Source organism: Ctenopharyngodon idella, chromosome 2 (assembly GCF_019924925.1).
Source record: "Ctenopharyngodon idella isolate HZGC_01 chromosome 2, HZGC01, whole genome shotgun sequence".
NCBI classification, from domain to species: domain Eukaryota; kingdom Metazoa; phylum Chordata; class Actinopteri; order Cypriniformes; family Xenocyprididae; genus Ctenopharyngodon; species Ctenopharyngodon idella.
Window position 1 is genome coordinate 23,406,343 of NC_067221.1, and position 24,666 is coordinate 23,431,008.

A 24,666-nucleotide genomic window follows, 5' to 3' on the forward strand; every position below is an offset into this window, starting at 1 on the left:
CACTTGTCATACAGTACATGAATGCATTGTTTAAACACTGTCATTTTCCCTCCTAGAAATACTGAAGGGTGGAGTAAAATTTACTGGTAACAATCATTTATGTAACGTGGAGACCATCCAGTGGACTGACATTCTGAACATGAAGAGCAATCCTAAAATTGAAGTACAAAACACGGCAAAACAATGTATGTCCATCAAGAGTCTATATATATATAGACATTATTAAATGGTACTAATTAATTTTACATTTTGATTAAGAATGTTGTACTTTACCTCCCACAGGTAAGAAGTGTGACCCGAGCTGTCACAATGGTTCCTGTTGGGGCCCTGGCCCTCAAAACTGCCAAACAAGTAAGTGGTCCTAAACTGTTAAAGTGACAGAATCTGACTGTTTTATCTACTTTCAGCCTTTTTAGAGATGACTAAAATAGTGAAAGCACACTACATAGAAGTGTTTCAAAAAACAAAAACAAAACTACATAACCTTTGAGAAGCTAGCGACATGAAACACATATACATTACACTACTATTCAAAAGTTTGGTTCTGAAAACTGTGGTAAGATGGCCCAGTCTGTTGTGATTGGTCTACCGCTTACAGTTCATGTCGGAAACGAAACGTCCATTTAGCCAGCAGCCAAATAACCCTGTAGCCCAAGATTGGTTGCCCACTAAAGCTAAGCAGGGCTGAGCCTGGTTAGTACCTAGGTTGCTGCTGGAAGAGGTGGTTGTGAGGCCAGCAGGGGGTGCTCACCCTGTGGTCTGTGTGGGTCCTAATGCCCCAGTGTAGTGATGGGGACACTATACTGTCAAAAAGCACCGTCCTTCAGATGAGACGTTTAAACCGAGGTCCTGACTCTCTATGGTCGTTAAAAATCCTAGGATGTCCTTCAAAAAGAGTAGGGGTGTAACCCCGACATCCTGGACAAATTTGCCCATTGGCCTCTGTCCATCATGTCCTCCTAATCATCCCCATATACTGATTGGCTTCATCACTCTGTCTGCTCTCCACCAATAAGCTGGTGTGTGGTGGGCGTTCTGGTGCAATATGGCTGCCGTCGCATCATCCAGGTGGATGCTGCACATTGGTGGTGGTTGAGGAGATTCCCCCTTTCATATGTAAAGTGCTTTGAGTCCCCAGGAAAGCGCCATATAAATGTAATGAATTATTATTATTATTATTATATTATCATATCTGAATTTCAGCTCTTCCTCAGCACTTGATACACAGTGATATGAACAGGAACAATGGCATCCGTTTTTCCGTATCAGTTCGAGCCCAAGTACTCATCACTTTTTGGATTTGCTTTCACAACGCAGAAAACAGCATCTTCTCGTTATATTGACAACATGAACCAAACATTTACAGGCCTCAGCTACAACTGCATGTTTGAGGGTGGGGAAACGTTGACATTTTTCACGGGCAGCCAATGAGGACCATATGGCATTATGCAAATTTTTTACGTTGTTGCATAGGTATGCAACACAAAGTGAGACAGGAATTGCTGACGACTCGTTTCAGCAGTTCAGAATCAATTACTGTTTTTTAGGAGACAATAACTTTATTTGTCTTGCACTTTGATCTTTAAAACTTTGCAGACCTTTTGCATTCACAAACAGCTATATTACACACTGCATGAAAGATAATATCTGAAATACATAATAGGGGCACTTTAATATTTTTTGTGGAAACCATACTTTTTTTTTCAGGATTCTTTGAATAGAAAGTTCAAAATAACAGCATTTATTTCAAAGAAAAATTAGCACCCTTGTTGAATAAAAGTATTAATTTCTTTCTTTCTTTCGTTTTTTGTATTGTCAAAAGCACTGACTTTGGTACCAAGTCTGTACTGAAATTTTAAAAATGTGACGCTTTGAGTGCTGTTGAGCCGATTCGTACACACTTCTGATTGGCCATTGTGTTCACGTGCTCATCAGATATGTCTTTGATTGGCTACAATGATCAACGCTTCGAAAACGTTGTAAATACACATCAGTGCTCTTTACTGAGCACTTACACAGATACGCACGGGAGCCTTTGAAAGCAGGCATCTATCAGCGGACAGGCCTGCTTTCAAACGCTCCCACTTTCAAAACGCTTGCAAATTCATACACTTTTGTGTGCTTTCAAATGCTCCCGTGCGTTGATCATTGTGGCCAATCACAGACATATCTGATGAGCGCGTGAACACAATGGCCAATCAGAGGTGTTTACGAATCTGCTCAACAGTGCTCAAAGCTTCACATATTTAAAATTTCAGTATCGACTTGGTATCAAAGTCGGTACTTTTGACAACACTAGTGTACTATATAGAAGCATTAAAGAAAAAAAAAAAGAAAAATACAACAAAAGCAAAAACAGAAAGCTTTTAGAAGTTATTTAGCAACTATAAACACTTTGTGGCCCTTACACTTTATATTGTTAATCCCATACAATATGTATCCCTTGGTTAACTTAAACTTGGGTTATCTTGTTTTATGTTTCATACTATATTGGTTAGTAATGTACAATACCACTGCAAAATGCACTGGATTGACAGTTTATGGTTTTCTGTAATTATTTCTGCTTTTTGAGTAGTTTTTTAAATGCTCCTCTTTAGTTTGTTTAGCTGATCCTTGACTTATATTTCACAACTGCTGAAGAACACTACTTGACCCCCGGAGGAATGTTTTGAAAACTCTTCAGAAGAATATTGAATTGTTGTTGCTGTGCTCAACTGTAGCACCCTGTTTAGAGCTGTTAGGATCTCTGAAGTTCCTTCTCTCTCTGAATCTAGTGACTAAGCTGATCTGTGCGGAGCAGTGCTCGGGCAGGTGTAAGGGACCCAAACCCATTGACTGCTGCAATGAACATTGTGCTGCTGGCTGCACTGGACCCAAACCAACCGACTGCCTGGTGAGAAGCACACGTGTGCAGATTGATTCATTTCTCAACCATTCACTTTGTTTGCTCATTCATCATTTAGTACACTGAATGCTTTATGTGAGTTATGATACAGTTAGTGAATTAGATGTAGACATTATGTTTAAATAATTATGAACTGAACTAGTGTGAATAATGACGGCAGTATGACTCAACATGTGAGAAATTCACAGCCGCTTGAATGTGTTAATAAAAGCTAAAATAACTGTTTTCTATTTGAATATATTTTATTCCTGTGTTCCTGTGTTTATCAAAATGCATTTCTTATTATTATTATTGACATTGAAAACAGTTCAATGCTCAATATTTTTGAGGGAACTGTGATGCATTTTTTTCCCCCCAAGATTCTTTGATGAATAGAAAGTTCAAAGGAACAGCATTTATTTGAAACATTATGAATCTTGTTACTGTCACTTTTGATCAATTTGCTGAATCAAAGTATTAATTTCTTTTACCAAAAAAAAAAAAAAAAAAATTAAACCGTAAGTGTACTATATAAGCCTTTGAACAAATACGAGAAGTTATTTAGCGACTGGAAACACTTTATGGCTTGAATGTGTTAATAAATCTGCAACACTTCAGAACTTATTTTGATGAAATAACACAGAGCATGTCTGCAATATTACAGTGAAACATTCATTACCAATGAAGTACACAGCTGCAGTAAATGTAACCTCAAGAGCAATGAAGATACTTTCGGACTAGTGCACTCATGGGAAATGCTGTTTGTGTGCTTTGTGTTCTGCAGGCCTGTAAGGACTTCCAGGATGAAGGGACATGTAAGGACGCATGTCCACGGCTCATGCTCTACGACCCCAACACCCACCAGCTCGCTCCCAACCCCGACGGGAAGTACAGCTTTGGGGCAACGTGCATCAAGATATGCCCACGTAAGACCCGTCATCGAGGCTGAAGTCAGAATGAGACACGATTCTTCACTGTTTTTTCCTACTTGACCACACGGCCAGATTCTAATTATAACTTTCATGTGAATTCAAGCTGTTAGGTCTTCAATTCTGGCATTCTGGAGATTAATGTTTTAGGTGTTCATGGTTAAAATATAAACAACACAATCTAGTGGATCGTGAGCCTGCAACTCAAAATCTGGTTTCTGAATAACATCCTAGAAAGCAGGATAACCATGACAGAATGATTTGACGCATTAGGGTTGTGTTGCTGGTTGGTTGTGGTTAATGACTCTGGAGTGACTGATGGTTTGATGTTTTTCTCAGACAACTATGTCGTGACAGACCATGGGGCATGTGTAAGAACATGTAGCCCTGGCACCTATGAGGTGGATGAGGGTGGAGTTCGGAAATGTAAGAAGTGTGATGGCCTGTGTCCAAAAGGTACAGTTGAGACTGCTGCGGTTAGGTTTTCTAACAAGCTGTTTTTTCCTCCAATTTTTTTCTAGTTTGAAAAACATATTGTTTTAGTTGCATTTACAACTGTATTTTAATATAATTTAAAAAAAAACATAATTAAAACCATATAAAAAGCATAAAAATTATAATCCATTAGTGTCTGTTAGTGATCTGTCCTTCCATAATATTGCACGTCAACTATTTTAACTAAGCTTTTTCAACAGTACAGCCAACATATAGCCATGATATGTATTTTTAAAAAAAAAAAAAAGTGTCACATGATCCTTCAGAAATCATTCTAATATGCTGTTTTTCTGCTCAAGAAACATTTCTTTATCTTGAAAAAATTAATGAGAACAGTGTTTATTTAAAATATAAATATTTTGTAATATTATAAATGTCTTTAATGTCACTTTTAATCAATTTAATGCGCCCTTGCTGAATAAAAGTTAGATACTGGCTCAGCATATTTATTTAATAACTTTAAATAAAATGTTGCTGACCCGAAACCTTTTGATAACTTTTGATATACACATTTAATTTCATTGCAGGATAATTGAGAGACACAAATTTTACTTTTGTAAAGACATACATACAGAGCTGTCTGAAAGTTTGTGAACCACTTGCAGAATCTGTGAAAATGTGAATAATTTTAACAAAATAGAGAGATCATACAAAATGCATGTCATTTTTTATTTAGTTCTGTCCCGAGTAAGATATTTTACATAAACGATGTTTACATAAAGTCCACAAGACAAAAAAAAAAAAAAATAGCTGAATTTATAAATATGTGTGTCCTGAGCAGTTAAACTGCCTTATATTCTTCAAAAAAATCTTCTTTAGTTTTCCAGCATCTTTTGCATATTTGAACCATTTCTGGCAGTGACTGTATGATTTTGAAATCCATCTTTTCACAATGAGGACAACTGAGGGACTCAAACACAACTATTAAAAAAGATTCAAACATTCACTGATGCTCCAGAAGGAAACACGATGCATTAAGAGCCAGGGGGTGAAAACCTTTTGAATTTGAATATCAAGGAATATTGTACTTAATTTGTCTTCTGGCAAACATTTAAGTGTCTTCTGTTGCTTCCGAAGGGCAGTACTAAATGAAAAAAAAAAATATATATATATATATATTTTTTTTTTTTTTTTTTTTTTTTTTTTTTTACAAAATAAGAAAAATTTGGACATCTTTATCCTGTTCAAAAGTCTTCACCACGTGACTCTTAATGCATCATGTTTCCTTCTGGAGCATCAGTGAATGTTTGAACCTTTTTTAATAGTTGTGTTTGAGTCTCTCAATTGTCTTCAGTGTGAAAAGAAGGATCTCAAAATCATACAGTCACTGCTGGAAAGGGTTCAAATATGCAAAAGATGCTGGAAAACTGAAGAATTTTTGGGACCTGGAGGATTTTTCTGAAGAATATTGGGCAGTTTGACTGCACAGGACAAACAAGGGACTTATGAACAACCATCACAAAACAAAAAAACAGTCGTGGATCATCCAGGAAACGACACACAGTATTAAGAATCAGGGTTCACAAACTTTTGAGCAGGTTGTTTTTATAAATTCAGCTATTTTTTTGTCTTGTGGACCATATGTAAACATTTTTTAAACATTTTCTTACTTAGGACAGTACTAAATAAAAAATAACATGCATATTGTATGATCCCTTTTATTTTGTTCAAATTATTCACATTTTCACAGATTCTGCAAGGGGTTCACAAACTTTCAAGCAGCACTGTACATAGGCATAATTTAATGCCTTCAGATACAAAGGTTTTTAAGATAATTCAAAGCATAAATTCAGTGAAGTTCTTACTGGTAGCATAAGTACTGAATTTATTATGGCCTTCATGGCTAATTCTTCACCTAAGAAAGGAGTTGCCGTTAATATTTAATGTGTGTGCAATCATTCCTCTAGTTTGCAATGGGCTTGGAATGGGGCCTTTGACCAATGTCCTGTCAATCAATGCCAGCAACATCGACTCCTTTGAGAACTGCACAAAAATCAGCGGAGGTGTTACAATCCTCCCCACAACATTCAAAGGGTGAGAATGATGTTTTACATTCTCTGATAACAAAGAATTGACTGCACAATGCTTAGTACCTTTCTATGTTGCTTAAAGACAATTATCCTTTGAATATTTTTGGTTACTTTATTTCGATAGTCCATTTTAGACATTCTACTAACTATTAGTAACTTTGCAACTACATTTCAACTACTCTCATTAATTTGCAACTACAATTCAACTAACTCTCATTAGCATATTAGTAGACTGTTAGGTTAGGGTTCGAATTAGTAGAATAGTCTGTTGGGGGAGCATGAAAATAAAGTGTAAGCAGATATTAAACAGACAGTCTACTAATACTCTAATGACTGCTAGTTGACAAGTAGTTGCTTATAGTAGTTACTTATAGTGAGAGTCGGGTATCATTTGAATATTAGCGATTCCAATTCTGCTTATCGATTATTGATTCTAATAAGGTAAAAAAAAAAAAAAAAAAAGTGAAGTCAAACATTTAGATATCAAACATATTTCTGTCTTTTGGCAAAACATAGCTGAATACCATGAACAAAAATCAGCAGACTAAAGAACACTTTCATGAGGAACTTTTGCCTGATTTTAACAAAAATACCACAGTAAAAACAACTAGACTAACTATAAATTTCAGTTATTATTAAAAACAAGTAAACAGTCAATGATAAAATAAGAACAAATAAACCAATTGATAGCACTGAATGTTGTAATCAAATGTAAAGTAACACTGCATAGTCTTCTTTTTATAAATACAATATAGATTCATCCTTAATAAAGTTACAAAAGTTATTCAGTCAAGATCATTGAGTGATTGTCTTTTCTTTTGTTCTTTGATTAACAGTAATGACTCAGACAGATTTCTGTCATTTTAAGAGCTGCACAGATCCAATATACTGTTACACGTGTTTTTTCTCAACTGTTTACGTTCACTTAAAGATAAACCAACTGTGCTAATGAGGATATTTTGACATCATTTTGTGTGCATTTGTGTGCATTTTTGACATCATTTTGTGTCTGTTCAAGTGCAAGAAGAGAACTCAATTCAGTATTCACACCCTGTATGAGAGACAGGTACTTGCTTTGGATGTGTGCGGAGCACAGAAAACAGTGTGCGAGTGCCGAATTAAGTTTTCTCTTGCATCTTTTGGTGCTTGAATGATTTGAAATTGCATTCAAATTTACGCACAGGAATCGATAAGCCGAATTGAAATGCATGTGTATTATTGAATCAATGGTTCTTGGAAACTTGGAACCAGTTCTAAAATGGAACCAGTTGTCGATACCCAAACCTACTTACAGTCAATAGAATGTCTGTTGAGGGACCATCAAAATTGTTTGCAGATATTAAGCAGACAGTCTTCTAATACTCTAATGAGAGTTAGTTGACATGTAGTTGCAAAGTTATAGTTATAGTGGACTATCGAAATAGTGTTACCATATTTATTTGCCATTTGCTTAGCATTTAGATTGTGTGATTGAGCCAAATTTTCCACAAACTCTTTAATATCATTCTGCTTATGGTGGCACGTTAGGATCTGTCAATTATTTAGTTTTTATTACCAGAAAGAACTATTTACAAATTTTGAACTTTTTTTTTCAGTGACCAGCATACTAAAACTCCAGTACTGGACCCAGCCAAGCTCAATGTGTTCAGAACTGTAAAAGAAATCACTGGTGAGAATGCAGTGGTTTAATATTGGACATTTATGATAGTTAAAATGTATCATGTAGCCACTCAGTCAACCTGTAGCCACTCAGTGTTCATAAACTTCCTCTTCTCCCAACTCAAAGGCTACCTGGTGATTCAGCAGTGGCCGGAAAGCATGTCATCCCTCAGCGCCTTTGAAAACCTTGAGGTCATCCGAGGACGGACAAAACAGCAGTAAGTCAATTAAAAAATATCACGATCCCAAATACGTCGGCAGTTTCAGAGATTTTTGATAGATTATGACAAATCACAAATTAGAAAGCAGCTGCTCCTAAATGAGTCAATTTTTTGAGTCTGTTTTGCATTGAAAGAACCTCCATCTCTCTCTCTCTCTCTTTCTCCTGCTCCCACAGAGGTGCATTCAGCTTTGCTGTCACCCAAACTAAAATCACATATTTGGGCCTGCGGTCTCTGAGGGAGATCAGTGATGGTGATGTGGTCATCTCTCACAATCAGCATCTCTGCTACACCAGCCTTGACCACTGGAAACGCGTCTTCAAATCTGATGAACAGAGTGTCAGAATGTCAGCAAATGCTAATGCTGCCACCTGCGGTAAATTCATTTTCACAATAACACCTGTCAAAGAATTTCAGTTTAGTTCATCCCAAAAATGACAATTCTGTTGAATGTTATACTCCCTCATGTCACTCCAAACCTGTACTGTATGTAGTTGTCTTTTTCTGTGAATCACAAAAAGAGAATTTTTAAAAAATCTTCACACAGTCCTTTTCCAAATGCAGTTCATACTGATCGCGTGTGTCAAGCTCAAAAAAGCTAAACATAAAAGCTGTCCAAACGACTTTTGTCTTCCCTTGTAAAGAAGAAGTACACTTAATTGTATTGAATGTACAAAATTAACAAAAATCAAATAATTCATTACATAATTGATTAATATCACCATGAATTTCAAAGTCCCAACAATAAATAAATCACATGGAAATAGCTGAATAGGAAATGTTGTATTCGTATTAGCCAAACCCTTGTGAAAAAGAAGTGTGCTTAATTGTATTGAACTTCTAGTGTGCACTTCAAATATTAAAATTAAAAAAAAAAAAAAAATTTTACTTAATAATACAATAGTAATTAAATAAAGGGTCACTTAATTGAGTACACTTTGACTGATTTTTAACACACTTAAGTACAGTTTTAAAAAGTGCACTTTGTGCTTTAAAGTACACTTATCAATGTGTTTACTAACATACTAAAGCACATGTCTAGTACTTGATTATAATTTGAACCAACTTTATCATTGCAAATGTGTAATTACAAATATATTAAAATGCATGACATATAAGTTTAAGTAAAATGACATTAAACATTATTTCAAAGACAATATTCAAGTAATTATGACATTACATATCTAGATTAAGTCTTACTTAGAGTAATTGAGTCAAAAAGCACTCTTAAGTTTATCTAATTGAATTTAGTGTACATTTAAATTATAATACATGTTTATTGTATTGTAACTAACATGTAACTAACATGTATTTAAGTGTTCAAAAACTCTTACATTCAGTTCACGCTTCTTTTTTCGCAAGGGTTTGGGAGTCATACAATACAAAATTTAAGTTGTTCACTGAAAATTGCGATCACAATTTCTTCCCTATAGTGAGGTACAGCATATCAGAGTAAAACAGCCTCTCGAACGGAAAAAGTGTAGAGCAGGGTATTTATTTATTTATTTATTTTATTTATTTGAAATTGGGTTCTCAACTGGTTTGTCCATTATAATAAATCTACAAATTTATTTCACAAAAATGGTCCCACTTTACTTAACATACACATAAATTTAAGAATATAACTAATACTGATGAATAAACAGTATAAGGTAAGGCTATTAAATTGCAGTCCCAAACTATTTTTTGATAATACAGTAATGTTTAGAGTCATTTAAAGGGGACCTATTATGCCCCCTTTTACAAGATGTAAAATAAGTCTCTGATGTCCCCAGAGTGTGTATGTGAAGTTTTAGCTCAAAATACCCCACAGATAATTTTTTATAGTATGTTAAAATTGCCACTTTTTGGGGGTGAGCAAAAATGCGCCGTTTCAGTGTGTGCCCTTTAAATGCAAATGAGCTGCTGCGCTCGGAACTAAGAGGGCGGAGCTTCAAGAGCTGATTCTCCAGGAGTCAGTCAGGACGCACTATAATGTCAGAAACTGCGAATATATGCTGCATGGAGATAGAACAGGTATAGTTTAGTTTCATTACGGTTATAACTTATATTGTCTTCTTGTTTTTATCTACTACATTGGTACAAGCCTGTTTACCGATGAGTTTTATAACGTTTATTGTACTTCACACAAAATATGAAGCATCTGTTTTCAATCTAGAAAATCACTATACGAGTTTAATAAAACAGTGCAAGTGTGCATTAAAATATTATCCATAAACTTTCTCTCTCTCCCTTGCATGACATCAACATACACAGCGAAGTACACAGAAACACTCGTTACAACTAACAGTAAACAAATATATAAAGACCTTATGCCTTTTTGGGTGGTGCTTAATAAACTGGTAAACTTTATATCCGTAAATCAACTCCGATGAACTGTAATAAAGTGCTCTCACCTTCATTACTGCCGTATCCAGTATCACTCTTGAGACTGTAAGCTGGATCACGAACAGTTTGTACTAATCTATCCTTGAGTAACAAATTTTTAGCTCAACCTCTGTTTTTGGTCCCTTTGTATTGGCATTCGTTCACAAAGAAGTCCGGTGTGAAATGATTCGCGCAGACATAAACAAATTTCGGTAGAGTTGAGGGAGCATTTTCTTCTAAAACAAAATTAATCCACCTCGTCTTCAGTGGCTCAGATTTCAGGAGTAAATGGAGAGAGCTATGTGGATTAATCCATCTACAGAACATCTACATTAATCCATCTCCAGCTACAGAACACCTAAAACGCTTGGGAGACATTCTCGTCAGTGCAGCAATGGCGGACTGTGTACTACTCGCTGTGAACTCGCTCAGGGTGGTTCTATGTTAAAACGGCAGTGGCATTTGGGCTTACGGAAACAACAGTTTCCATGGTTAATACACAATACTAACATGAAATGTTCCTGAAACATATGGAAACTTCTCTTGATTAAGAGAATGAACATCATACCTGCATGCAAATCCTTCCCAGCTAACACACAAAGTACAAGTTACTGTACATAATTTATTGGCACTATTTGGTAATTTCATGACTTACTAATTGACCATATAACTATGATGTTGCATGCTCGTAGTTTCTTTTTCTCTTTATTTATGATGAAGTGATATACAGCGTGCGCCACCGCATTTGCACAGTATAACGCTCTGAGCACAGTATAACAGCTGACATGACAGGAAAGTCTATTTTTCTGAGGTGAGAGATTTATTATTCCATAACAAGTTACAAAAATAACATTAGAATAATGACACTGATATAGCCCGGAAAACAACTCATCGGACTGCAGATACTGAATTAGGTACTCTAAACTGCGTCTGACAGTGTCAGCAGCTTTCATGTACGTTTTTCAAAATAAAGGCCTCGTATTACGTATAACAGAATTACATTTGTTGTTGTTGTTTCTATGACTGAACACTCCATGACCCACTCAAAATGGTTTTGCGACCCACCATTTGAGAAACCATTCTAGAGAGCACATGAATTAAAAAAAAATTTAAAAAAAAAATAACATAATAATGTGAACAGATAAATAATTTATTATAAATACTGAACATTCAATGAAAAAGTAAGAATTGTTAATATTTGGTAATATTTGGTGACTAAATCAAATATGCACTGCTAAACTCCTTGGTTCTTGCATCTCTCATGAATAAGGCATATGGAATAAAGGAATGAAGTTGTTTGGACTACTTTTATGGTGCTTTTAGTCCTTTTTGGATTTATTTGTATGGAAAATATCTGTGTGAAGATTCATCAAAATGTCTCTTACATTCAGTGGAAAAAAATAAGAAAACCTAAAGGGTTAGTTTACCCAAAAATGAAAATAATGTCATTTATTACTCACCCTCATGTCATTCTACACCCGTAAGGCCTTCATTCGTCTTCGGAACACAAATTAAGATATTTTTGATGAAATCCGATGGCTCAGTGAGGCCTGCATTGCCAGCAATGACATTGAACTTCTCAAGATCCAGAAAGGTACTAAAAACATATTTAAAACAGTTCATGTGAGTTCAGTTGTTCAATCTTAATATTATAAAGCGACAAGAAAAATTTTTGTGCGCCAAAAAAAAAAAAAACCCAAATAACGACTTTTCAACGATATCTAGTGATGGCCGATTTCAAAACACTGCTTCAAATCTTTTGTTTCGAATCAGTGATTCGGATCCTGTGTCAAAATGCCAAACTGCTGAAATCACGTGACTTTGGTGCTCCGAATCACTGATATGTTTTGAGTACCTTTCTGGCTCTTGAGAAGTTCAATGGCATTGCTGTCTATAGAGGCCTCACTGAGCCATCGGATTTCATCTAAAATATCTTAATTTGTGTTCCGAAGATGGCCTTTTGGGTGTAGAACGACATGAGGGTGAGTAATAAATTACATTATTTTCATTTTTTGGTGAACTAACCCTTTAAAGGTTTGCAAATTGTAAATAATACCAGAATTCTCTCTTTTTGGGTGAGCTATTCCTTTAAATACAAGCATAATGGAAAGTTTGACTCAAGGTTGATTTAAATCAATGTGCTCAACTAGGTATATCTTTGTTGTTGATATCTTATCTGAATGTGTGTGTTACAGCGAATAAGAACAGCACGTGTGATGAGATGTGCACGACTGATGGCTGCTGGGGTCCTGGTCCCACTATGTGCTTCGTTTGTAAGCATTACAGCCGTAAAAAACACTGCGTGGCTTCCTGTAACTTACTAGCTGGGTGAGTGCTTTCTCAATTTAACCATATTTAAACTCTAAATAACAGCTCTACAAATGGGGCCAAGTCTCTTAAAGGCACAGTATGTAAGTTTAGCTGCATGAGGTCGCTTATTCAAAACAATAACAAAGGTGTAGCATGAAGATGCCGTTAATTGAGCGTGGAATCGTGGGAGTTGTCATCTTCACCTCCACAGCCGATGGAAAACAACCCGATAGAAATCATGTTCATGGATGAGCTAATGTATTAAAGTTTTATTATCATTACTGTGGTATGATACAGGGCGAGAGCCTGGGAGCAGAATGAGGCCTTGAGGATATAAGAAGGAATGACGGCTGTGAAGGGGCGAGAGAGGACCAGGCCTGGGACATTTTATGTTGCTTTTTTTATTATGCTTACATATGTCGTAGTTGGCCGCTGCCACTTCTTTCGTTATGTTACAAATGTCTATTATGATTAAAGCTACATTTAACGTTTGCCGGTTCCTGCCTCCTTCTTCCCTGAACTTGAACGTTGTTATAGTGGAGAAAATGCTGTTTTTTACTGTCAAAAAAAGCTCTTTCTGATTATGCTATGTTAGCCACTTGACATAATAGCGTTGTCTCTGAGGCATGGTATAAACATTTTACTCACGGTAAATCAAGAAAACGAGATTCGAACAACATGACTAACTGTGTTGATCTATATAACAATGATTAGTTTTCTGTCGAGAAATGTATCCAAACAGTTGCTCACCTATCTAATAATATATTAAAGCGTTTCTACGGAAATCGAGGGTAACATGGCATCATTGACAGGCGACGCAATGACACGGGCCATTACACTGGTTAAAATTGCAAATTTCTCTGGATTTAAACGTTGTTGGAAATATTTTGGGATAATGTAAGTACACAATAGAACAAAATATATAACACTGTGCCAGTGGTTTTTGGATATTTTAATGCAAAGATCTTACATATTGTGCCTTTAATGAAAAGACCTAAAAATTAAAATTGTCCTGTCATTCCAGGTGCGTATTACTTTCGTTCTTCTGCAGAACACACAAAGATTTTTAAGAAAAATATTTCAGCTCTGTAGGTCCATTCAATGCAAGTGAATAGTGACAGAAAATTTGAAGAAATAACGTAAAATAACGTAAAGGCAGCATAAAAGCATTGTGAATTGTGTGGACCAACAGATAATACAATAATCTCAATAAAATAATATTGAAATAATAACTCAAATCAGTATTGATTGATTGATTTACTCATTGATTGATTGATTGAGAGGAATGTAGGAATAGGACAGGAAATGTTGGGAGGCTAAGAGGGGGAATATCTGAAAAAGTGGCCCACTATTTAGTAAATTTGAACATTTGGTGTTATTGATTATTTGATTATTTCAATAATGATTTCAACTGTAGTGACTGGAACGCTTTTTTGTCTATATAGTGAGCCACGTGAATATGAGGTCAACAAAACGTGTGTCGAATGCGACCCTGAATGTCTGCTCATGAATGAAACTCTGACCTGCACCGGCCCTGTAAGTATCAAACCAAACCTACAGTACCACATGTTCTGCTAGATGCCAGTAAACAGTGTTTTTTTTTTTTTTTTTTTCTTATTTTTGAAATAGCTGATGGCAGCACACCAGTCTCTCAAACCAATGTTTTCTGTCCCACTAGTGTCCTGCAAGACACATCATTAAATTCACATCACTAGAAGACTGTAGAAAAGTTGCTTGTTGCCATCTAATTGCCAACTTTTGTCCAGGGACCCGACAAATGTGCAGATTGTGCTAACTACAAAGATGGGCCGCACTGTGTACCACGCTGCCCGCAAGGCGTACCGGGAGAGAAAGACATACTCATTTGGAAATATGCTGACGCGATGCGCGTGTGCCAGCCCTGTCATGAGAACTGCACCCAGGGGTGAGAGAGGTCTTATATATGATGCATTCATTTGAATGTAATGACATGAAACGGTCATTTGTGTAATTCAACCAGGTTCCTCGGGGACTGCAGCATGTACTAGTTGTGATTGTTGGATTTTATGTTTTGCTTTGCAGATGTACTGGGCCTGATCTAAAAGACTGCAAAGATTTCAAAAGGTGAGAAGTGAATCTGTCTTATGATGCTTTGTGATTCTCGGGATATTCTAGAAATGTGATGTAAACAATAGGGTTTGTCCGGTAACACTTTATTTCGATGGTCCACTTTAGACATTCTACTATCTATAAGCAGCTTTCCAACTACATGTCAACTTATTCCACTTATCCGAACTCTAACACAAAACCCTAACCTAACAGTCTACTACAGTCTACTAATACTCTAATGAGAGTTAGTTAGTTGACATGTAGTTGCAAAGTTACTTATAGCTAGTAGATTGTCTAAAGTGGACCATAGAAATAGTGTAACCGTTCATCCTCATATGTCACCGTAGTTTCTGTTGAAAAAGTTAAAAACAAAAAAAAAGGCTGTGAATTAGAACATATTTTTAGAAAATGATACCACATGCTCAAGTCTTCATCTCAGTGAATTTTTATAATAATGAGAATGATGCATATGGTGAGAAATAGAGGAAGATGCCTTCCTTAAAAGAACAGTATGCTTTTCCGCTGAATTGTAACAGATATAGAAATTAGTTTAGCATGTACAGGATGATGATGCATCATCCTATATATTATTAGGGGATGTAATCTTGCTAATTTAGTTGTTTGACTAGGTTAATTTGTATTATGTTAGCCTAGGTTTGTGAGTGTCGCACCACCCTTGTATTTTTGTTTGTAGATTATAGTAGTTTAGTTCGGGCGTCGTATACGCTGAAGATTTTGGTTTTATTTTCATATTTTCTTTTGTTAGTTAGTTTAGAGGTTAGTTGTAAGGATTGGTTTATTTTGTTTATTTCTTTTATTTGGGTGACACTCATGTTTCCTTTGTTTAATGTTATATTTTTTTTCACTTTCTAAACCCTTTGTAAAACTCCTCAATAACGCCAAAGTAAAGTTCTTCGAAACACTACTCTGTTTGTACCATCTTTGATCTGCACCACACCTGGTAACAGTTGTCTCACTTAAATGTTGTGAGAACATCCCATTTTTAACTTCAAACACGTAACAAACACAAAGCTGAAAGTCATGAAAGTTAAGATGACCAAAAAGCCTGACAGGAAATGCTTATTTTTCTGAGTTTTCATTATCATTTATATATATATATATATATATATATATATATATATATATATATTAATGTGAAACAATACATGTAAATCAATTGTTCTATGTAAATTTTGGCAGTTTTGTGGAATAATGGCACATCTGATTTGCAATATATAATTATATGAATCATACATACAGTCAAGCCAAAAATTATTAAGAAATTTTTTATATTATATTTTTACTAGTGGGTGCAGGATACTATAGTTCATTAATGTAAGTGAGGATAGCAAAATAAAGTAAACTGTGACATATTATACCCAAAAATTATTCATACAGTGGACTACCAGTAAAACTGATACAAATTTGGAACCAAAAATGATTCAGACACTTTGACCTGACCATGTTTTGCGTTTTGTGTTATCTGACATAATGACGATTATTTTTTTCTGACACAGTTTAACTCTGAGATCTTGTCATATTTTATTGCCATTTAAACTATAGTGAATGAACTGTATTAATGAACGAAATGTTCAAGGTGTCTGGATAAATTTTGGTTTGACTGTATATATATGCCTATATTTTAATTGAAGTGATATTAAAATAGTGATAGACTATGAATTTAGAATGAATGATTCTGCTCGATTGTCCTTATCAGTTATGATGAATAATCGCGATGTTTGAAATGTACACAATTAAATAATAATTATTAAATTAAGCAATAAAAACAACAACATGCCGATGAAAACCTGCCCAATTCTGAGGGGGGTCATCATACGCCAAGGGTCTAACTTATTATTTATTATTTAAAAGAAAAAAACTGTTATTACCCTACAAACCTAAATGAATTTCTATTAATTAATTTACACTTAAAATAGGCATAAAAACTTTTAATATTCAACATAAAGTTAATCATTATTATCAAATGACAAAAAAAAAAAAAAAGAGATTTTAAACTCAAAACTGTTCAAATTGAATAAATCTCACAAACGCTGATTTTCTGATAAAAAAATCATCATTAATAAGAGCAAAACCACTCAATAATGTGTTGAGATTTAGTTATATCTATGTTCAAGAGAGAAAGTATAGGTGATCTTCAACTACATGGAAAAACTCAATAATGTTCCTTTCATCTGTAGTTCGGGTTTGCCCATGATTGCCGCTGGCGTGGTTGGAGGTCTGCTGGCGTTTGTAATCCTGGCTCTAGGAGTGGCTGTTCTATTCCGCAGACGCCACATCAGAAGGAAGAGAACCCTACGACGACTCCTGCAAGAAAGAGAGGTCAGACCACAAGTCAACCCGGATATAAATATTCTGAATATCTGAATGCCAAGCACTCATAGAAAGAGGAGAGTTGGTTGAGTTTGATGTCTGCGGGAAAGAGCTGAATGTTTTAAAGCTTCATAATAAAGTCAGATATAGTAACTTCAGACAAGCTGAAAGCATGTGAGATCAACACAGTAGAGCCGGGTTACAGCTGTAATGTCAACAGTCTAGTACGAAAGCTGATGGAATTCAGTCATTGAGGCAATAGTGTTTGTGAATACAGACATATCCGTGTCATCCCATGCTCATTGGAGGACAGGATGTGTGTTTGAGTGTGGAAGGGAGGTTTCCTGACTCTATTTGTCTCTACAGCTAGTGGAGCCTCTGACCCCCAGTGGCGAAGCCCCCAACCAGGCCTTGCTGCGAATCCTCAAAGAGACGGAGTTCAAGAAGATCAAAGTGCTTGGGTCTGGAGCTTTTGGCACTGTGTATAAGGTGACTGACCTCTCTTTAAGGTTGCATATGCATATGTAAATACTTTGTGCTATGAGCATTTCTTGTTCCCTTTTTTGATGCCCTCTCAGTTTACAAAATAAGCTCAATAGACCTTAAAGGGATAGTTCACCCAAAAATGAAAATTCTGTCATCATTTACTCACACTCAAGTTGTTCCAAATCTGTATGAGTTTTCTTTCTTCTGTTGAACACAAAATAAGATATTTTGAAGAATACAGTTGACAGTATATTGACTGCCCTTTTTTTTTTTTTTTTTTTTTCATACTGTGGAAGTCAATGGCTACCATCAACTGTTTACCAGCATTCTTATCTCTTTATCTCAGGATGATTTCAGCTTTGAAAACTTGGTTACAAAACACTGGGTGTTACTCATGAAATATTAAGACAAATATGCATCTGTTGCTGCAGGGCTTGTGGGTTCCAGAGGGAGAAAATGTGAAGATCCCCGTCGCCATTAAGGTCTTACGGGAAGCCACATCTCCCAAAGCAAACAAGGAGATCTTGGACGTGAGTATTAGAGTGTGAATTTTGGGATGTTTATGTCACATCTGACCTTATTCATGATTTATTCACTGTGACTCATTGTCTTGTTGTCAGTTTACTGCTGTCAATACTGCATAGATAATTAAAGAGGTTTTAAGTCAAGTTAGACTTACCAAAAGGTGTTTGAACTCTTAAAATCAGCATGAAACGGAAGATGCGATAGTAATTTCTTTTCTGTTGTAACCAGTGTTGCCAACTGCTTTCAAATGAAAGTAGCTAAAACTGGTAGCTAAATGTCACTAGATGACATCATAATGGCAAATTCATTGATCCATATAAATATGAATAGAGATCAGTGGGCAAAATAAGAATCTAGATAAGGTTTGTCCAAGAAGTTGCTAGATTTGTCCCTAAACTTTTGAAAAAAGTCTCAAAAGGGACAGGGAACTCATTAAATCTAGTGACAAAATCACTAATTTGGCAACACTGATTGTGACGTGTATCCGAGTGAAACGGCTTCTCGAACAAGAAAACATTTAGGGCAAGACTTGATTTTGTTCATGGGGAATTGATTGGATGTGGATCTCATCTTAGTGACAGGTTTTCCCGCCCTCATGCCAGTAAACACATCATCAGAGAAGAGAAGAGATGAGCTGCAAGAGAGAGGGGAAGTTATTTTGATTAAAGATTACAAGAACACATGAATTAAAAAAAAAAAAAAATGATGTGCACAGATAAATAACTTAAACTTAAAAACAAGAATTGTCCATTTTGATTTCTTAGTGACTTTAAGGCTGGCTAAAATTGCCCAACAAATGACAACATTTAAAACTTTCCAAAGCTGACTGTTTGATTATTTTTTTTTTTTAGTGTTCAGAAACATAACTGTAATTGTCACACTGACCCAACAAAACACAACAACTGCAGGAATGTGTTGTTTATGAATTAGTGAACTAACTTTAAGTCAAGTTAAATTCTGCCACTTTAAATGTCAATGTATTAGATAAAATAAAAACCCACTGATCACACTTTTCATGAAAAAACATTTCACAAAAGTTGTTTGTTAGGTTTTAAATAAAACAATATAAATACGTACTGTACACAGGATACTGTTAATGTTCAAATTGAAAATTAAATTAAATTTTAGATTTTTAGTCACTTTGTGATTGTCAAATGTTACAGTCTATACCTGAAATGAACTGACTTCATTAATATACTAAAAATCATCTTCAATATATATATTCTTTTGGCTCGTGTATATATATATATATATATATATATATATATTGTGTAAAAAGTGAATGTAAATTATCGAACTATCATAAGATTTGTGAGTGACTTGGAGCACAGCAGAACTTTTAAGGAAAGTTTCTGTCAAAAAAAATTAGTTGTATTAAAAGGACAGCTATAAAAAAAATTAAAAAAAAAAGCCTGTGTTAAGCAGCAAACAGGTATTTAAAGCTGCTGGTGTCTCTGGAGTCTCAAGAACCTCTCCATGCTGGCTGGCAGTTGTGCGTAAAGTTGCATTTCAGCCACCTCTAACCAAACCTCGCAAAGAGAAACATTTACAGTGGGTGTAGAAATAAATGAAGACTCATTTTTAAATAGTTTTATTCACTGACGAATGCTGTACTACAATGGATGGTCTAGAATCTAGATGGATGGATTTCTGGATGGTTGGTGAGTGGACACCATGTTCCAACAAGACGTCAGCAGGGAGCTGGCGAGTGATGATTTGGGCTGGAATATTGGGAAGTGAGATGAAAGGTCCCTTTAGGGTTTCTGAGGGTGTCGAAATGACTTCTTCAAGATATGTGGAGTTCATAACTGGCCATTTTCAGCTTTGGTATAAAAAGAAGGATAATGCCTTCTGAAATACAATGCACTATGCACTATCCCATGCTGCAAAAAACACCAAAGCAATAAAACTGTTTGAAAATGTATTTCTACACCCACTGTAAATGTTTATCTTTGTGAGGTTTGGTTAGGGGTGGCTGAAATGCAATTTTACACATAACTGCCAGCCTGCATGGAGAGGTTCCTGAGACTCCAAAGACACCAGGAGCTTCAAATACCTGCTGCTCAACAGTGGCTTTTTTTCTTTCTTATCTTATCTTATGATAGTTCCATAATCTCCATTCATTTTTCACACAATATTAGTTGTTTTCATTCCTTTTGCATAACATTGCACCATTTCATGCTTTTCATCTTCAGAAAGATATTTCTTCCTCCCCATATTGCATGAGAACTGTGACTTGATTAATAATGTGGAACAACCTCTTTAAGTACAGTTTCCATTTACCTAAGTAGACCTGGAAAACTTTTTAATAAACCTGTCTGAGATTGATACCAGTTATCTAAAAATATACGGAGTAATAAAACAAACAAACACTTTCTTTGAAAAACTAAAATCTGAATGTTTATTGTACTGAAATCCCACTGATACGTCACTTGCATAATAATTTGGAACACAGTGTATATATATAAATCTATATTACATAACCTTAAGGGCAATCTGACCAAGTCCCGCTGGATGTTGTGTTGAGTTGATAAAAAACAGAAAACTCCAACCAGGAGGAGTGTGGGAATGGAGAAATTCCTGCTTTTTGCATGCGCCCAAACTCAGAAAGGTCTTGTTTGCTATTGCAAAAAGAAAGAATGCAATTTCCTCCGGTATTCTCTTTGATTGTGAGGATGTGGCTGCACAGGCCACTTCTCAAGGTTACTTTGAAGATAACTCATCTATGTAAACACACACTATAACCTTTTGGATGTCTGCAAAAATTGAATTCTAACAGATCTGTCGTTTTAATGTTAGAAAGAAAAAAAGTAAAAATTTAAATAGATATCAGTCACTCCCTCATTATTTGATAGGAAGAGGTTGTTATTGGCAGCTCTAAATCGCCTAGGAAAAGTCCTGTGTATTGCTCAGGGTTTAATTATTATGTTCCTGCTAGGTTTAGATTTTCCTAAAGCAGTTTTCTTCTGAACTCCAGGCCTCCATCTCAGCAAATATTTTCTAATGCGCACGAGGCACCTCATTTGTTAGTTCTACGACTTTAGGGACTATAAACAACCACAGTATTTGTCAGTGTTGATGTATACTATAGTATATACAGTATGTAGCATTGGTGCTGACCTCATTTGTTTGTATCTATAGGAGGCCTATGTGATGGCCAGCGTTGACCATCCTCACGTGTGCCGTCTGCTTGGGATCTGCCTGACCTCCACCGTCCAACTTATCACCCAGTTGATGCCTTACGGCTGTTTGCTGGACTACGTCAGAGAAAACAAGGACAACATCGGCTCACAACACCTGCTCAACTGGTGTGTGCAGATTGCTAAGGTAAATGGATTGTACTTTTTTTTGTTGTTGTTTTTTAATCTCATCCCTTCTGCTAACCAATGAGTCATTTCATCTGATGATGAACAGATGGTGTTCAGTACAATTAATTATTAAAAATAATTATTTAAATGTATTATTATTTTTTTAATTGTAATAATTTATTTTATTTTTTTTAAATATTTTAATTTATTATTTAAAATAAAACTATTAATTACAATTATTTGCAATTCATTTTATTTGTTTAATTTTATTTGTGATTAATTATTAAGTGATGGGGTGCCCTAGTTTAATTATTAAAATGTCCTAGTCCTGTCCCCCCTCTCTTACTTTCAAGTAATTTTCTCCTATATAGTAAAAGGAAAAAGGGAGAAAAAAAATGCAATTTGTTTAATACATTGTGTTTAAAGCAAAACTAGAAAGTATAAGGAGACATTTTTAGATTTTGAATGAATTGATATGCCTATCCAGGTTTCTCGCTGGTGATATGAAACCAAAAATAGGTAATACCACTCACAGGTCTGTACCACTCGCAAATATTCAAAATTTGAAGTCATGTCTGATTTCTGAAGTGCAAATCAGTAACTGTGAAGATTCTTTTAGCAGACGGATCTTTTTTTAGTCCTCGCTGCTGAGGGAATAACTTTTTTTTGAGAGTGAGAAAGTTTGATCAGAATATGACTAGAAAATGTAGCAATATGTTTGATATGATGATATTACATTCTGAGAAAAGCGTGAACAAATATACTTTCATCTTCTTGAATCTTGACTTTCTTTTTGTTTGAATATCATCAATTTGTCATTCTTTCCATAACAGTTGTGTCATAATTCCCCAATGATCCCATCATTGCCTAATGATCTAAACAGCATTTTCCCTTATCTGTGCACTTCTTAGAGCTTATTTACACTTATTCACTGATTGGTATTCAGTATGTGTGTTCCATTTACAGTACATGCAAATTGCATAAATATCTACTAATATATGCAAATAAGAGGAATTCATTTACTTCTGTGATGAATGTTTAAAAATGCTGGATACTGCAGTTAGTGTTTGAGTTCCACTATTGTTCCATCTGTGCGTCTCATCCATGACTCTGTATGCTGACATAGTTCCATTTGGATGTGATAAAGTTTCCGTAGGTGGCTCTTAAACACTTTACATTAACCCCCGGTTTCACAGACAAGGCTTAAGCTAGTCCTAGACTAAAATGCATGTTTGAGCTGTTTTAACTGAAAGCAACTCTGTGAAACCGGGCCTTAGTCTTTTCATGATTGCATTACTATTCAATCAGTAAACTTTTATGAAGTGTAAATACTCCTCTATCATTAAATTTTAATCATTAAATTTTTTGGGTGATCTGCAGACATGAAGCCCATATTTGGACTGCTTTGTACTATACATTTGTCCTTGTCTACAGTTATTGCCTTCTTGTTCAGATAAATGGGTAGCACTTTATTTTACAGTCCTGTTCCCCATGTACATACTATGTACTTATTATAGTAATTTCAACTGGGTAATAACTAGGTACTAACCCTGAACCTACCCTTGAACCTAACCTTAGCCAGTGTGGTTACCTTATATTACCAGTACTTTCTTAGGTAAGTACACTGTAAGTGCACATACTGTAAAATGAAGTGCAACTGCTAAATGAGTATATGTTGATGTGTATGTTCTCTGTTTATGTCAACTTTTTCTGTCGTCTTCACTGTTGTCCTTACAGACATCTTCTTCTGTCGTCTTTACTGTCATTGTTACGTTCCCATTTTTTTATATGGTCTAGGGGCAGAAATAGAAACGGACAATAAAAGCTAGGGGAGACGTTGATGTGCCCATCTCCAGACCCAGAATCACGACACCACACCTCTTTGCTGTTCAGAACGTTATAACCATAACGATCTTTTATTTAACGAACAAAAAGAGAAGCAAATAATAAAGAGTAGACTAACTAGTGAAAATAAATTACAGTTTACCTCAGGAAATGGGAGCCCAAAAAAAATAACAAAAAAATAGTTTCCTTTTAAAAAGGAAACTAACTTACCTAATAAAATAAAAATCAGAAGAGAAAAAACAAAACAAAAAAAACAATCAACTACCCTTTCTCCTTGTCTAACCACAAAACAAGAGAAAAGGATAACAAAAGAAACAAGGGACACCCCCCACTCCTTATAAATACCGCTAACACACGTTTTCACTACATTGTTTGGTTGAGTAACACACAAGTTACACAGCAAATTGATCTGGGAATGGAGACATGAAGGGACACATCAAGCACGACAAACCGCCTCCCCTCTCTCTCTCCGTTGACTGGGGACTGCTTATATCCTGTCGCTAATCAGCAGCCCGGTAATCAGCAGCAGGTGACCGCAATCTGCACATACAATAGAGAAACAAAGACACAAGCAAACACCAGAACGCAGAAACACATTAAAAAAAAAAAATAAACACACATACGTCACAGGCCGTAACAGTCATCCTTACTGTCATTATGTTCTGTCGTCTTCTTCTGTTGTCTTTATTGTCGTCCTTACTGTCATCTTGTTCTGTCTTTTTCTTCTGTCGTCTTTATTGTCATCCTTTACTGTAGTCTTTCTCTGTTGTCCTTACTGTAGTCTTGTTCTGACATCCTTAGTCTTCTTCTGTCGTCTGTCATTCTTACTGTCGTCATGTTCTGTCATCTTTTTCTGTTGTTTTTACTTGCGTCTTTCTCTGTTGTCTTTCTCGGTCATCTTTACTGTAGTCTTGTTCTGTAGTCCTTACCGTAGTCTTCTTCTGTCATCTTTTCTATCATCCTTACTGTCATCTTTCTCTGTCATCCTGACTGTCTTCTTGTTCTGTTGTCTTTCTCTGTCGTCTTCTTGTTCTCATATGAAAAGAACAGTGAAAGACCCATGTATCTCTAAAAACGACTGTCTTTAGAAAAGTTTTGATGGCATAATACCTCAGTATAATGCCTAATAATAGTAGTGTTTTTAAGCACATAGCTGCTTTGTTCACAGTGGTACCCTGGGTAACCACT

The 24,666-nt window shown here is 35.5% G+C and overlaps 1 protein-coding gene across 2 annotated transcripts in view; it reads left to right on the top strand.

Moving 5' to 3' along the window:
- egfra (epidermal growth factor receptor a (erythroblastic leukemia viral (v-erb-b) oncogene homolog, avian)) overlaps positions 1 to 24,666 on the top strand; it is a 79,899-nt gene that overhangs the window by 39,628 nt on the left and 15,605 nt on the right. For both annotated transcript variants that reach the window (XM_051881562.1, XM_051881553.1), the window contains exons 4-20: positions 57 to 185; positions 283 to 351; positions 2,775 to 2,893; positions 3,669 to 3,810; positions 4,153 to 4,269; positions 6,216 to 6,342; positions 7,934 to 8,007; positions 8,125 to 8,215; positions 8,395 to 8,594; positions 12,781 to 12,913; positions 14,341 to 14,431; positions 14,662 to 14,819; positions 14,957 to 14,998; positions 17,182 to 17,323; positions 17,681 to 17,803; positions 18,232 to 18,330; positions 21,467 to 21,652. In XM_051881562.1, the coding sequence (XP_051737522.1) occupies positions 57 to 185; positions 283 to 351; positions 2,775 to 2,893; positions 3,669 to 3,810; positions 4,153 to 4,269; positions 6,216 to 6,342; positions 7,934 to 8,007; positions 8,125 to 8,215; positions 8,395 to 8,594; positions 12,781 to 12,913; positions 14,341 to 14,431; positions 14,662 to 14,819; positions 14,957 to 14,998; positions 17,182 to 17,323; positions 17,681 to 17,803; positions 18,232 to 18,330; positions 21,467 to 21,652 (2,042 nt within the window). The remainder of the gene's footprint in view (positions 1 to 56; positions 186 to 282; positions 352 to 2,774; positions 2,894 to 3,668; positions 3,811 to 4,152; positions 4,270 to 6,215; positions 6,343 to 7,933; positions 8,008 to 8,124; positions 8,216 to 8,394; positions 8,595 to 12,780; positions 12,914 to 14,340; positions 14,432 to 14,661; positions 14,820 to 14,956; positions 14,999 to 17,181; positions 17,324 to 17,680; positions 17,804 to 18,231; positions 18,331 to 21,466; positions 21,653 to 24,666) is intronic.